The sequence below is a fragment of the Procambarus clarkii genome, chromosome 29 (assembly GCF_040958095.1).
Source record: "Procambarus clarkii isolate CNS0578487 chromosome 29, FALCON_Pclarkii_2.0, whole genome shotgun sequence".
Lineage (NCBI taxonomy): Eukaryota > Metazoa > Arthropoda > Malacostraca > Decapoda > Cambaridae > Procambarus > Procambarus clarkii.
In genome coordinates, this window is record NC_091178.1 from 15,399,007 (window position 1) to 15,415,613 (window position 16,607).

Sequence of the window (16,607 nt, forward strand, 5' to 3'; positions counted from 1 at the left end):
GTCAAGGATAAGTGTCGTTATTCTACAGTAGGGCAATGATTTTCACAAGTAGGAAATTCATTCCACACAGGACATCGATCTATCTATAAATTAGAATTGTCTGTCTATCCAAGGATGGAGGTCAGACATTTGGAACTAGCCTCACCCAATTTTGAATATTAATTGCTTTTGGGTACGTGCTCAACATGGCCAAGTCGGGGTTGGCATCGATGAAACGAGTACAAAATGGCATGGTGTCACAGAGACCCCTCTGAACCTCCTGGCGTCTCTGAGAACTTTAAAACCTCCTAAAACCACAAATTTTAATGCATAATAGCATACTGGGACATAGGTAAATATGTGATACATACTGGTGAGAGGCAGAGAAAAGGAGAGAGAGGTGGAAAGAGAAGGATAAAAAGGAGAGAGAAAGACAGACAGAAAAAGAGATGGAGACAGACAACAAACGACAGACAGCGAGTGACAGAGAGACACAGACAGTGAAACTCACAGGGACAGAAACAAAGATATACGGAGGGTCGACCTGAGTATCGGGTCGATACGCTCAACGGGTCTACCGTCGAGTGCCCCATCTAGTATCATATATATATATATATATATATATATATATATATATATATATATATATATATATATACCTAAACCTCAGTTACGTAACCTCACACCACTGGTGACACAGTGCCATGAACCAGGGGTGTCACACCACTGGTGACACAGTGCCATGAACCAGGGGTGTCACACCACTGGTGACACAGCGCCATGAACCAGGGGTGTCACACCGCTGGTGACACAGTGCCATGAACCAGGGGTGTCACACCACTGGTGACACAGTGCCATGAACCAGGGGTGTCACACACACGCGGCTCTCCAGCCTATCGCTGTTTCAACCAACCCTTCAACGCCCAACTTGCCCAGTTTAAGTTAAAAACTAGTTCATATATATATATATATATATTGGTAAATTTTTATGTTTTGTTTATTTACACGGTAACAGCTGTGAACTGTGACGTGCTGTTGCTTTGTCATCATCACTCGCTTGCCTGCAGTCATACGCAGCTGTTTGAAGCAACAGATATCAAAAGGTGTTATTCACGTTCCACATAACCATGATAACAGAGAGACGAAGAATTAACGAAGAGCGACGAGATGAAAAAGTGGAAAACTTATTAATTTTGTGCTGAAATAAATAAGAAACCCAACACGTGTCTGATTATAAACCTGATTATAAACCACGAGAGGTTTCATGTTAAATAATCCAACGTACGTAAGTAGTGTGAAGCAAATCACGCTAATAAACACTTAAGTGTGATATATATTGACTTTTATGACAGAGAAACGGACAAAAATGTGCATGAATTGAAAGATAATAAATGGATTCGAGATCTATCATTCATGGCGAGTATCACTAGAATGATTAAATTACCTAAACATCAAGATGGAATGACGCTATAACTCGGTGATAGAGTTTATTGTTGCCAGTCATGCCATGGAGATGAAACTACAGTGATTTCAAAGGCAACATGCAAAGAATTACCTACTATCCTTACAACCTTGAAATCCCTGCAAGTCATAATTAAATTTTATGCCGACACACAGAAAAGCAATGCAGCAAGAGTTTCATGACAAAATAGGTTAACTTTAAATCGAAATAGACTGCCATCTGTGTCTGAGAACATTCAACACATTGGTTCGAACCCTCATTAAGGCTCTTCCTGATTCGTTCATTGATTAATGTGCTTTCTCTGTGTATTGTCAGAGGTAGAACTACTGGTTGACACAGCCCGAGTGCATGGGTAGAAATTGTGCAAAACCCCGGTTAGGCTTCAGTGAAAGCCTCGGCAACCCTCGTAGGTGCAGTAGTACTCCAGGTTGCAATTATTTTGACCATGTCGTGGTACAGTTGACTAGAGCGCGTCTGAGAACACCCAGTGCATAGGTTCGAATCCTCATCAGGGCTCTCGTGGATTAGTTCTAATAATATTATTAGTATTACTTCTTTTGCGAGAGTTTCAATCTTGCCCCCTGGAAGGAGGCAGGTCTTCCTGGCCAGGGTTCGCATCACATAGAATCATACGCAGCCTGAACAGCCGTTGGAAAATTAGTTTGACTCATTTGAATAACATGTTGAATAACATGTTTACCACCGTAGCTACAGCGCTCTCAGCTCACACCTCAAGCGTCGGAAGCTCTCAAAAATGAAGGTACGGTGTCATAAGCTTCCATGATTTTAAGTACAGTGTTGTAAACTTCCACTGCTGAAGGTACAGTGTTGTAAGCTTCCACTGCTGAAGGTACAGTGTTGTAAACTTCCACTGCTGAAGGTACAGTGTTGTAAACTTCCACTGCTGAAGGTACAGTGTTGTAAACTTCCACTGCTGAAGGTACAGTGTTGTAAGCTTCCACTGCTGAAGGTACAGTGTTGTAAGCTTCCACTGCTGAAGGTACAGTGTTGTAAGCTTCCACTGCTGAAGGTACAGGGATGTAAGCTTCCACTGCTGAAGGTACAGTGTTGTAAGCTTCCACTGCTGAAGGTACAGTGTTGTAAGCTTCCACTGCTGAAGGTACAGGGATGTAAGCTTCCACTGCTGAAGGTACAGGGATGTAAGCTTCCACTGCTGAAGCTTACAGGGATGTAAGCTTCCACTGCTGAAGCTTACAGGGATGTAAGCTGCCATGATTGAAGGCACAGTGTTCAAAGCTTCCATTATAGAAGGCGCAGTGGTGTAAGCCGCCATGACTTCGAATGCTTCCCTGAAGGTAGAGTGGTTCCTCCATAACCTTCCAACTATAGGTATAGTTGGTACATATAGGTATTTCCAACTACCTCTAAAACCACCTTCCCTTCTAACCAATTACTATACAAGTCCCAAAACACAAAACAATTACTCAATTAGAGCAACAATATCTACTAATGAAAGCATTTTTCAAAGACATTTTCTAAAATGATTTACAAACACTCGAACGTCCTTGTCGTCCGCCCACCCTCTACCCCCAACGCTAATCCTGCTCCACCAATCCTTTCTTCATGTGCTTTCCAATCGTGACTAATCTTCCCCCACTCTTATTCCCTCCAACACTGAAAACAAAAGTCCCACACTCAAGTAAGTAATTATCAGAAGAAGGCACCTAGCCGGTAAGGCTCTGTAGCACAGACAGGACAGTGCGTAATGGAGCTAGGAAAAAGGGAATACACAGATGAAAGTTTTCAGAAAATAGACACAAATATTGATTGGATTACAATTAAGACAAATGAACTCATGATTCGGACACATCAGGAGAATCTAAATGTAAATACACTCAAAAACTAAATTTTCAGAATTCATAACAAATAATAATAATAATAATAATAATAATATAGGATAAAACCCACACTTATTTATGTATTTGTGAAATTTATGAAAAGAATTACACAAATTCTTTTTGCACTCACCTGAGTGCTTTGTCAAGGTCTGAGTGTGTGGTGTTGAGACGAGACTTACATCTCAACGACTTGATTAGACGTTGAACTGTGAGTCTCGTCCTGACCACACATTCAGACTTTGACAAAGCACTCAGGAGAGTGTAAAAGACTTGGTTTTCTTTACGTAAATTTCACAAACATACGTGTAGGTTTTTGTCGTATAATATTATGTCTGCGAGAAGACATTACTATTATTTAATAATAATACTAATAATAATAATAATACAAACAGAAAATCACACTAACGTGATATACTTTAAATTGGAAATGAAAAATTAGGCCCTAAAGTGTTGAGAGTCTATAGAAAGAGTTTGTCCTAAATCAACTGTCTGTGTGTGGCTCTGTCTCTTTCTATGTCTGTCTCAGTCTATGTCTGTGTAGTGTGTGGTTGGACGCTAATGATAGGAGCTTAGTGATGTGAAATACTTAAATAAGAATAGCGACCCCCTTTACTCTGATGAAGGACTATGGCTTGAGAAACCTTTAAAGATGTGGAAGAATCGTCTGTTTTATGGGACTACGGGCAAATTATTGATGGCAGAAAATTTCGGTTAATTTTCCTGAGATGCATGAATAATGGTCCATATTACAATACGAACTTTTTTTTTTAAGTTTGTTCTAAAAATATTTAGCTGTGTAGCTGGAGGGTAGTGCCCAAACAAATCGTTGTAGGGGTCTAAATGTGACCCCTGGCACGCGGTTTCCCTTTTGAATTCTGGCGACCCTGGCCAGTCTATGTTCACCCCTTCCCCCAGACCATTCCCTCTGCCAATTTGGGTGAGCTTAGCCCCAGTCGTATGGCCTTCAACTTTTAACAGACAAACAGAAGAAAGGCACTTTACTCTCTTAGAGTAAAGATATTTAAGACAGCTGCCGTTTCTCATTCCCTTGACTTCAGTGACGCAGCCTAGAAATGTAAAATTAGATTTGAGAATGCAAATTAATTTCGCTAAGCCCTCATGAGCTTTATTGAGGTTAAATTAGACACTTAAGATGCAGCATCCAGGGATGCCTCTGACCTGAGAGGAGAGGCTGGAATATATTCTGGTCAAAACTGAAAATCTGTCAGCAGTACTGTCCGGGTAACTGGACAACAGGCGTTGCATGTTTCAGCCTCGTTGTCGTGAGACACATTACGGGGTTCTTGGTTCAGGGTCGCTGCGTACTCACGGGGTTCTTGGTTCAGGGTCGCTGCGTACTCACGGGGTTCTTGGTTCAGGGTCGCTGCGTACTCACGGGGTTCTTGGTTCAGGGTCGCTGCGTACTCACGGGGTTCTTGGTTCAGGGTCGCTGCGTACTCACGGGGTTCTTGGTTCAGGGTCGCTGCGTACTCACGGGGTTCTTGGTTCAGGGTCGCTGCGTACTCACGGGGTTCTTGGTTCAGGGTAGCTGCGTACTCACGGGGTTCTTGGTTCAGGGTCGCTGCGTACTCACGGGGTTCTTGGTTCAGGGTCGCTGCGTACTCACGGGGTTCTTGGTTCAGGGTAGCTGCGTACGCTCACGGGGTTCATCTATTGATTCCTGTAGGGTTGGGCTTCACCTGCAGGTCCTCGCTTTTTAAGTAGTCTCTGAATCCTTGATGGCCCTGAATTTCCATTTCTTCAAAACTCCAGTCTTTCCCTATCAGCCGAGGCACTCCTCCTCTCCTTTCCCTCTCTTTCCTTACTAATATAGTAGTCATGTGGAAACAATGCATTTGTTATGACACCTGGCAATTTTGTTTCTATGAGTCCTATTACATTAGGGTTTTCTTCCTGCGCCCTTTCCGCCAGTTCACTTACTTTATTAGTAATCCCATCGATGTTTGAGTACATTACCTTAAAGCTAACTTTCTATATCCATGTGTGTGTGCATTCACCTAGTTTAAAGCACATTAGTGTGTGTGTCTGTGTAAGAGAGGAGGGAGAGAAGGGAGAGAGAGAGAGAGAGAGAGAGAGAGAGAGAGAGAGAGAGAGAGAGAGAGAGAGAGAGAGAGAGAGAGAGAGAGAGAGAGAGAGAGAGAGAGAGAGAGATAATAAATTATCTGATAAATATTGTGTTAGATTCCATAACAATAAAAAGTTAATTAGCAAAGTATAAAGAAATAATATTTTATTTTTCGAGTAGGTTTTTTCAATCTCAGATTAATACCAAGAGAAGGAAACTAGAATGGAAAAGTTCTGCAGCCCAAGAATCCCAAAGTGTCCAATCTTAGATGATGGATCACACTAAGCCTGTCACCTCGCCTTAGACCACAGGGTCTTCACAAGCCACACGTAGCACAGATTCCTCACCAGTGCCCTGTCTCTCCCCTCTCCACCACACTACCAAGAAAACGTAGTGTTTCAATTTAAAATAAATGAATAGGGATAGAATAAATAGCAGGAGAGAAATTAAAAGATATACAGAGACGGGATTCCCCGCCGCCCCCACCACGGGGAATTCGTGGCGGGAGGCGGCAAAGGCATCAGTGCTGTGGCCACCACTGCTTTGAGAACTTGAGAATAATTGTTTCCTGAGCCCGTTCAGCTCCTCCAACCTCCTTCATGCATTCACTTCAAAAGCTGGAATACAAAAAAAGAGAGGAAGGAAGAGACTGTCGAAGCAGTAGTATTTCAGCGAATTTAATTGTAATAGACTGTTAGACCATGATGTTAGACGTGTTGAGAGTCAGAAGAAGCGGAGAGTGACTAACTCACTTCAAGTGGCTGAGTTGGAGCTGCTTGAGGAGAGACTCAGGAGTCAGTATCCAGTGTTACCAAGTCGTACAATGCTGGTGAGGAAGCGCCAGTCTTCCGCGATGGTGTGTAAGATGGCGAGTGAATGAGTGTCGTTTGTAGTATCTTCAGCACTCTTATACTGTCTCATCTTCTCAGGGATGATGCCTCCCTCACTCCGTCAAAGTGGGAAACGACTTAATGCTAACGAGAAGACGCTAAAGCCAACTCCTTTGACGCTCGAGACTTTGGGCTCCTGCTTCACTTACAGTACTGTGTTTATGTGATCTTCTTCGCCATATATTATTATTATTAATAATATTATTATTACACAGAGAATAATGACACTAGCGTGATGCATCAATGAGTAAATCAGTAGGAGCCGTAATGTAGGTTCGAACCTATACACTGGGTATTCACAGCGCCCTAGACAATTATGCCACATGATCAAACCATGTCAAGTTGTGTAGGCCGTGTGCCTATTAACACCCAGCACGTACGTTCGAACCCACATCACGGCTCCTACAGATTTAATTATTGTTATTAATAGTAGTACTAGTATTGTTGTTGTTGAGTTTGCATATATATATATATATTGGCAGACATCATTAAGACAGAGAGCAGCTTTCTCCTGTTAGAAATGTTAGCTGTGTCACTGGTCTGCTGTACAAAGCAGGTTGTGCTCAGAAAATTACTTTCTCGAACTCTTTCATGTTCTGTACATTTTGAAGAACACGCATCGCCAACTCTTAATTTTAATGCAGGCTTTGTCACACACACACACACACACACACACACAGATTGTTCTTAGATTGGAAGAACAGAGACCCGCATGGAGGACCAGAAACATGGAGAGCTAAGCTGCTGGACAGTGGCAACAAGAAACTTTCTAAGCCAGCACACCAAAGAACCAACAAGAATGAGAGGAGAAGATGAACCAGCAATGCTTGATTTGATATTTACCCTAAATGAATGGGATATAAGGGAAGTTAAGATGGAAGCGCCCTTGGGAATGAGTGACCACAGTGTATTGAACTTTGAGTACCTGGTAGAGCTAGGACTTATCTCCCCCCAAAAAGAACTAGGAATCAAAAGGCTGGCATACCGAAAGGGGAATTATGAACAGGTGAGAAGTTTCCTAAGTGAAATACCTTGGGACACAGACCTCAGAGACAAGTCTGTACAGGGTATGATGGACTATGTTACCCAAAAGTGTCAGGAGGCAGTAAACAGGTTCATCCCGGCCCAAAGGGAAAAATCCGAGAAGCAACAGAAGAATCCATGGTATAATAGGGCATGTATGGAAGCGAAGAAACTGAACAAAAAGGCGTGGAGGAACTTCCGGAATAACAGAACACCAGAAAGCAGAGAGAGATACCAGAGAACCAGGAATGAGTACGTCAGGGTGAGAAGAGAAGCAGAGAAAAATTTTGAAAATGATATAGCAAACAAAGCCAAGACCGAACCAAAGCTACTCCACAGTCACATCAGAAGGAAAACAACAGTGAAAGAACAGGTATTGAAACTTAGAACAGGCGAGGACAGGTATACAGAGAATGACAGAGAGGTGTGTGAGGAACTCAACAAGAGGTTCCAGGAGGTCTTCACAATAGAACAGGGTGAGGTCACTGTGCTAGGAGAAAGGGAGGTAAACCAGGCGGCCTTGGAGGAGTTCGAAATTACGAGAGAGGAGGTCAAGAGACACCTGTTGGATCTGGATGTTAGAAAGGCTGTTGGTCCAGATGGGATCTCACCATGGGTACTGATAGAGTGTGCAGAGGCACTTTGCCTGCCACTCTCCATAGTGTATAGTAAGTCACTAGAGACGGGAGACCTACCAGAAATATGGAAGACGGCGAATGTGGTCCCAATATACAAAAAGGGCGACAGACAAGAGGCACTGAACTACAGGCCAGTGTCCTTGACTTGTATACCATGCAAGGTGATGGAGAAGATCGTGAGAAAAAACCTGGTAACACATCTGGAGAGAAGGGACTTCGTGACAAATCGCCAATATGGAATCAGGGAGGGTAAATCTTGCCTTACAGGCTTGATAGAATTCTACGATCAGGTGACACAGATTAAGCAAGAAAGAGAGGGCTGGGCGGACTGCATTTTCTTGGATTGTCGGAAAGCCTTTGACACAGTACCGCATAAGAGGCTGGTACATAAGCTGGAGAGACAGGCAGGTGTAGCTGGTAAGGTGCTCCAGTGGATAAGGGAGTATCTAAGCAATAGGAAGCAGAGAGTTACGGTGAGGGGTGAGACCTCCGATTGGCGTGAAGTCACCAGTGGAGTCCCACAGGGCTCTGTACTCGGTCCTATCTTGTTTCTGATATATGTAAATGATCTCCCGGAGGGTATCGATTCATTTCTCTCAATGTTTGCGGACGATGCTAAAATTATGAGAAGGATTAAAACAGAAGAGGACTGTTTGAGGCTTCAAGAAGACCTAGACAAGCTGAAGGAATGGTCGAACAAATGGTTGTTAGAGTTTAACCCAACCAAATGTAATGTAATGAAGATAGGTGTAGGGAGCAGGAGGCCAGATACAAGGTATCATCTGGGAGAGGAAATTCTTCAGGAGTCAGAGAAGGAAAAAGACTTGGGGGTTGATATCACGCCAGACCTGTCTCCTGCAGCACATATCAAGCGGATAACATCAGCGGCATATGCCAGGCTGGCCAACATACGAACGGCATTCAGAAACTTGTGTAAAGAATCATTCAGAACTTTGTATACCACATATGTCAGGCCAATCCTGGAGTATGCAGCCCCAGCATGGAGTCCATATCTAGTCAAGGATAAGACTAAACTGGAAAAGGTTCAAAGGTTTGCCACCAGACTAGTACCCGAGCTGAGAGGTATGAGCTACGAGGAGAGACTACGGGAATTAAACCTCACTTCGCTGGAAGACAGAAGAGTTAGGGGGACATGATCACCACATTCAAGATTCTGAAGGGGATTGATAGGGTAGATAAAGACAGTCTATTTAACACAAGGGGAACACGCACAAGGGGACACAGGTGGAAACAGAGTGCCCAAATGAGCCACAGAGATATTAGAAAGAACTTTTTTAGTGTCAGAGTGGTTGACAAATGGAATGCATTAGGAAGTGATGTGGTGGAGGCTGACTCCATACACAGTTTCAAGTGTAGATATGACAGAGCCCGATAGGCTCATGAATCTGTACACCTGTTGATTGACGGTTGAGAGGCGGGACCAAAGAGCCAGAGCTCAACCCCCGCAAACACAACTAGGTGAGTACAACTAGGTGAGTACAACTAGGTGAGTACACACACACACACACACACACACACACACACACACACACACACACACACACACACACACACACACACACACATACACACTCATATATTTATATACTTTATCACATTTTCATGTACTCATTCTGGACCAATGAGAATACTAGAGAACATGTACTCATTAACCCTCAATTCAAAGTCCTTGAGAAGGCAACATAGGCTACTCTTCATGTGACAAGTGCATGTACTCACCCCGGAGCAGCCATGAGTACTTGATGAGGAAGCCAGTGCGGTCAGTGTCCTCCTCGGGCGCGAACTTCAGAGTGAGCTCTTGTCCTCGAGATACGAAGCTCCTCCTTGAAGGAGGACCCCCGCTGTAGGAGAAGGACAGGCTACCCCCCTCCTCGACCTGCAGACATCACACACACAGTTGAATCCTCAAGAAAGTTGATGGTCAAGTCTGTCACCTAACTCCTAGTGGAGACTACCATTAACAAATAGTAAAAAAAAAGGGGTTTAATAAAACATACTTTATGGATAATAATGGAGAATCGACTTTGACAATAACGAAACATGGGTTTTAATGCCGTCTATATATATAACAGTATAGTAAATAGTAGTGTTTCTTAGTAGCAAATTATTTGACATCAAATTTATCTATTGCAACTTTCAGAAACATGTAAGAAGGAAGAGTTACTGACCTGCCCAAACGCTTCTTTAATGCACAACATGTAACGACAACAGAGTATATATATATATATATATATATATTTGGAGTTTAGGAGTTTTATTTGTACATTAGGAGTACCTTAGGAGTTTTATTTGCTAATTTTTATATGGGAACCATCGAAGATAGGGTCTTCAGTAGCAGACAAAAACCAACTGTATACTGCCGTTATGTAGATGACATATTCGTAATAGTAAAAGACTCAGATGAACTAATTGACCTAAAAAGACACCTAGAGAGAGAGTCAGTACTCCGATTTACACATGAAAATAGTGAAAATAACAGTCTGCCATTCTTGGATGTACTAATAACAAAAACAGGAACCTCTTTAAGCACCAACGTATATGCCAAGCCCACCAACATAGGATTATGCCTGAACGGTAGAAGTGAGTGCCCCCAAAGATACAAAGCCAGTGTTCTCAATGCTTATATTCGTCGAGCGCTTACCCACTGCTCTGAATGGAGCAACGTGAGTAGAGAGTTTGAAAGAGTAACTCAGGTATTGGTGAACAACGGATATAGCAACGCGGAAATAAACGCTGCTATAAGAAGACACTTGGACCGTTGGTATAATTCAGAACCTAGAACAGAAACCACAACACCCCCAATAAAATTATATTACAAATCAACCATGCACAGTGAACATATAAAAGAGGAAAGAATAATGAAAGAAATAATCCGTAAAGGAGTAAAAAGCACTACTCCTAACCAAAACATAAACCTGATAATATTCTACAAAACCAAGAAGACTTCCGAACTCCTTATCAAAAACAGCCCGAAGCCGACGGAGAACCCTCTACAGCAGTCAAGCGTTGTATACATGTACACTTGCCCCCACGAAGGATGTAACCTTCAATGTAAGTACATAGGTATGACGTCGACCAAGCTGACGAGGCGTTTGACATGCCATCTTCAATCTGGTGCCCCTAGGAATCACATGAGACAAGCCCATGACATTACTCCAACAAGAGAAATGTTGAACAAGAATACTTGCATAATAGACAAAACCCAAGATTCAAGAAGATTACAAATTCTTGAGGCAATTCACATAAGAATAGAGCGACCTACCATGAACACCCAAATCACGGAACTATTTACTCTACCCACCATGAGAGTAAGAACAAGACAAGAACATATCGATGCCAACACAGAAGACAATGTCCAACATAACAGGCCAATTACACTGGATTAATCTTTGTGTTTAGATAGGAGATGCCTCGTATGGGCCAATAAGCCTTCTGCAGCCCCTATGTTTATCCCTTATGTATCCCCCCATGTTTTTCACCTTCATTGTATTATCACCTGACCTAATGCGGGTATAAAATCAACTAGTATTGTAAGATCTGTTCACTTGAGAATGAACCATGGAGGTTCGAAACGTCGTGCAAATTATACAAATAAGTGTAATACACTCTATAGTAAATCACTTCTTTTCTTCACCTTAAAAGTACGAAAATGAGTTTTGGAGAACTCCTATTCCAATTAAGCCCTGATGCTAAGAAAATAGTTAGAGGGATAGAAGCCCTAAACCAGAAAATAATAAATACAGAATATGCGGTCATATTCAATGAAACATATATATATATATATAACTGAAAACTCACACCCCAGAAGTGACTCGAACCCATACTCCCAGAAGCAACGCAACTGGTATGTACAAGACGCCTTAATCCACTTGACCATCACGACCGGACATAATGAGGTGATAGCCGAGGCTATTTGAACCACCCCACCGCCGGCACTCGGATAGTTATCTTGGGCATAGCATTTTACCAAATCACCTCATTCTTAGGGGCACACGCGAGGAACACAAATGCGAACAAGCCAGAATGGTCCCCTGAAAATATGCAACTTGCTATGCCCAAGATAACTATCCGAGTGCCGGCGGTGGGGTGGTTCAAATAGCCTCGGCTATCACCTCATTATGTCCGGTCGTGATGGTCAAGTGGATTAAGGCGTCTTGTACATACCAGTTGCGTTGCTTCTGGGAGTATGGGTTCGAGTCACTTCTGGGGTGTGAGTTTTCAGTTGCATATTGTCCAGGGGACCATTCTGGCTTGTTCGCATATATATATATATATATATATATATATATATATATATATATATATATATATATATATATATATATATATATATATATATATATGTAAAATATAGATGGTGGTGGTGGTGACAATCGTGGTGGTGATTGTAACTGTGGATAATTTCACTCACCATATCCATATTATTATCTAAAGAATGTAATATTTCCGCACCATATCCATAAGTTGCCTCAGAATCATATCTACTGATGATTTAATGATCATCAGAAGTCTTCATGACCATTTGGTCAAGTATACCATTGGGCTCAATGCATGTGACTATGGCTTTGTAATTTCAAGAATCTAGAAGCTTCCAGATAATCAACAAATATTGTTGAAACAAAAATAATAGCTTCCAGTGACGTATTTTCAAAATTCTTCATAAAGGATAAATTGTGCTATCAAATACTGTCAATAATCCTTAAATCCACCAGGTGTTTATCTTGTGATATAACTTTATCACAATAATCAGTCTAAATAATGAACATAATCAATCTATAATCAGAGATTATAGATTGAAGTGTGGCCAGTTCCTGATCATTCTTTGTTGATATCAAAGCGGTGAGCATTGTGTGGTGTTGATAACATTTTCAACGGACATTACCGCACGAACTACTTATCTAATCACTAGTGATAATGCCCCTAGATACTCGAGAAGTCCCTGATTTAGAATCTGATGTCTAATTTGACCATAAGAACTCTTATCAAAAGGAGTGAAGTCGACCTCGGGTGCCAGGAGTCTCGCCACGTTTCCTCCATTGGGATCTCATCCTAGCAACCACTTCAAGAAGCCATCCCACAGCAAAAGCTGCCAGGAACATGACCAACATCAAGGCTGCCATGTCCCCATCTAAATATAGAGCCTCGTTTCAACCGGATAAACATCATCTGACAACTTGCCGGATTAGGCTCCGGTTCTCATCAACACAAAGCGACGCAGCAAGGCAAAGTGGCAGAGTAAAACAGCGTAACACACACACACAAAAACAAAGCACTATACATAAACAAAAGTGAGCTTTTTCGCCGCCAGGGGACTCTTGCCTCACGTCTAGCTACAGAAAGAGCCACAAAGTCTCGTGTCAAGAGTCTCTCTTTAAGCGGGTCCACTTGGCTCGTCTCTTGTTGCCTCGTCAAGCTCTTCAAAGAGATCAAAGTTGTGCAGGAGATTGCGCTTGTATATTCACGGTTGGTCACTGGTATACATAGATTTTGTATATTTAAGATAAGCGTCTGCGATACTGATTTTGGGATCCCCACATGCCTCTGTATGACTAAACCATCCTGTGTGATGGGGATTTTTTAGCATCACGTAGCTAGCTTTTTTGACATGCTGTATTCCCCTTCATATAGTCTAGAGCAGCTGCACAAATGCAGATGTACCTAAATGGGTTAATAATAATAAAAAATAGGATCCCATCTGCCCGGTACAACAGAGAAAGTCACGACCACAGACGGACCCAACCGCTTCGACGTTTATCTGCACTCGCTGGGGCCGGGTCTGCCGTTCTTGGGCTGGACTTCGCAGCCACAGCAGACGTTGCACCCAAGCAGACACCCAGGGCACAGTTCTGACTCTGTGCCACTAAGCTGAACCTCGCCATGAACTTTACGATTTGAGGTTTAACCTCAACGACCCGCTCTGTAGTGCTCACGAGTTCCATGAGAGGAAAGACATGGGTAAATACAGGATTGGAAACAGAGCTGTTGATTTATGGAGATTACCGGATAACATAATAGGAGTGAGTTCTCTGGAATGTTTCAGAACTATGTTAGACATTATGTTATATATATATATATATATATATATATATATATATATATATATATATATATATATATATATATATATATATATATATATATATATATATATAAATTAAGGTGTATATAAATAGGAACTGCCTAGTATGGAGCCAATAGGCCTTCTGCAGTTTCCTAAATTCTAATTTAGGAAGATTTAGGTCCCAGCTACGCCGCGATCTGGGCGCGCACATCGTGAACCCGGCCTCACTCTATCCATTAAAGAAAAGTCCTAGCAATAATCTTCTTCACCCTCTCTTACTCACTGCGAACAATTACAAGGGACTCTGGGACTCGTTGGGCGCAACTCAAGGATTAATGAATCATTTTCCCAGCTGCAGCAGCTCTCTTCATCAGCTCGACGGCGCCACACACGTACCGGGGCACCACACAGGTACCGGGGCTCCACACACGTACCGGGGCTCCACACACGTACCGGGGCTCCACACACGTACCGGGGCTCCACACACGTACCGGGGCTCCACACACGTACCGGGGCTCCACACAGGTACCGGGGCTCCACACAGGTACCGGGGCTCCACACAGGTACCGGGGCTCCACACACGTACCGGGGCTCCACACAGGTACCGGGGCTCCACACAGGTACCGGGGCTCCACACAGGTACCGGGGCACCACACAGGTACCGGGGCTCCACACACGTACCGGGGCTCCACACAGGTACCGGGGCTCCACACAGGTACCGGGGCTCCACACACGTACCGGGGCTCCACACACGTACCGGGGCTCCACACAGGTACCGGGGCTCCACACAGGTACCGGGGCTCCACACACGTACCGGGGCTCCACACACGTACCGGGGCTCCACACAGGTACCGGGGCTCCACACAGGTACCGGGGCTCCACACAGGTACCGGGGCTCCACACAGGTACCGGGGTACAACACACGCACCCTACTCCCGGATAATCATACATATGGAGGTGGATATACATGGAAGCTGCCTCGTATGGGCCAGTAGGCTTTCTGTAGCTTCCTTTACTACTATGTTCTTACGTCATTTATACAATGTTTCCTCCTACTACAGAGGTTAAAGTGGCCTTGTCAAGTGAGGGAGGGAGAGTGAACGCATGGATGGGGAAAAAGGAGGAGAGAGAAGGAGAGAGAGAACAGGTGGGAGAGTGAATGGAAGCGAGAAAAAACAGATGGGAGGGAGAGCGAATGGACCAGTAATTACCACCTTAAATCTTCCTTATATCCCAATCCTTATTCAACATTTCCTGTTCCTTATCGTGCCTCCTTTCAAACTCTCAGCTTGCCCGCACTATGGTCCTCAGATCCAATCCGCCAGTCACTCTAAAGAGCCGTTTTACATGTTGACAAATGGATCTGACACGAACACTCCTGTTTCAACACACATATACGTTATGATAAATCCTCACGAAGGAGGACCTGTCACCATTCCACTACGAACCTTCGGAAGTGTTCAGAAAATTAGGTGAAAGTGTCAACATCTCCCCAAGGATTTGAGGCGAGAGAGAGCCAGGTAATGAGTCAAGAACGACACCAAGGAACTAAATCCTTCCAAGGGGATCATGGAACTCCCCGGGCGAGACACTCACCATTAAATTTGATGGAATGTGTAGTTAAAGCAAGAATAATAGCGCTGGAACTAAACTAATGAAGCATTAAGTGATGATAAAACATAAATAAATAAATAATGATGACTAATAATAATAATTAGTAATGATAATAAGAATAATAATGAGGGGTACAGCTTCCAGGTCTGGTCCAGTGGTCCATGACTGTAGTACAGATAATGCTAACATCATATACTGTTCTCCCGTTCGACAGATGTATTTATTAAATATATTAGTATTGCAATACTGTGTTTTGTTTCCATTTGTTTAACATCATTATGTCCTTATGAGTATCGGTTTTAATGAGAAACTATTGTGGAGAAAGTTGGACATAATAATATTACTGTACTATAATATAGTACAATAATAACAGAAGCTATAATATTAATGACAATAATAATAATATATAAACTGGCTGAACCAATAACTTCAATAATAACTACTAATATAAATCTCGATAATTACCTTAAGATGCCTAAAGCAGCCCAGTTCTCAACCTGTTCCCCAGCACCAACCTGAAGGTGGTCCTCCGGACGGGTGTCGAAGTGGAGGATGGTGACGTTGACGACGTAGCCTTTCGGAGCCTTGATGACCCACTGGCAGGAGTCGGGACCGTAGTGAGCCTGCCCTTGGGAGCGCCACTGGCCGTTCTGCTGCAGGTTGTGGCGAGGGTAGGCCACTATACCCCGTGGGGCGTTCAGTTCCTGAGTCTGCGGGTCGCACGCTGCAGGAAGGGCCAAGACACACACACTCAGGTGACGGTAAACACACCAGGAATAATGTGTTGTATACACACAAGCTGGAGTAATATCACAGTAGCATATTCTTAATGGTACAGCTTTTTTTGGTATGAAAATACCTATGATAGCCTCAGTAAAAAAATAATTGCAGCTCAAAAGAGGTAATTGAAAACACGAATACAGCAATAAATTAAAATATAATGAATAAAAAGAAGAAATAAAACTTACCAAGTC

At 43.0% G+C, this 16,607-nt stretch overlaps 1 protein-coding gene across 1 annotated transcript in view; it reads right to left on the minus strand.

The window, feature by feature from the left end:
* Positions 1-16,607, minus strand: part of LOC123765089 (uncharacterized) — a 158,098-nt gene that overhangs the window by 94,430 nt on the left and 47,061 nt on the right. The window contains 2 exon segments of the mRNA XM_069333529.1: positions 9,678-9,834; positions 16,149-16,357. Of these exon segments, the coding sequence (XP_069189630.1) occupies positions 9,678-9,834; positions 16,149-16,357 (366 nt within the window).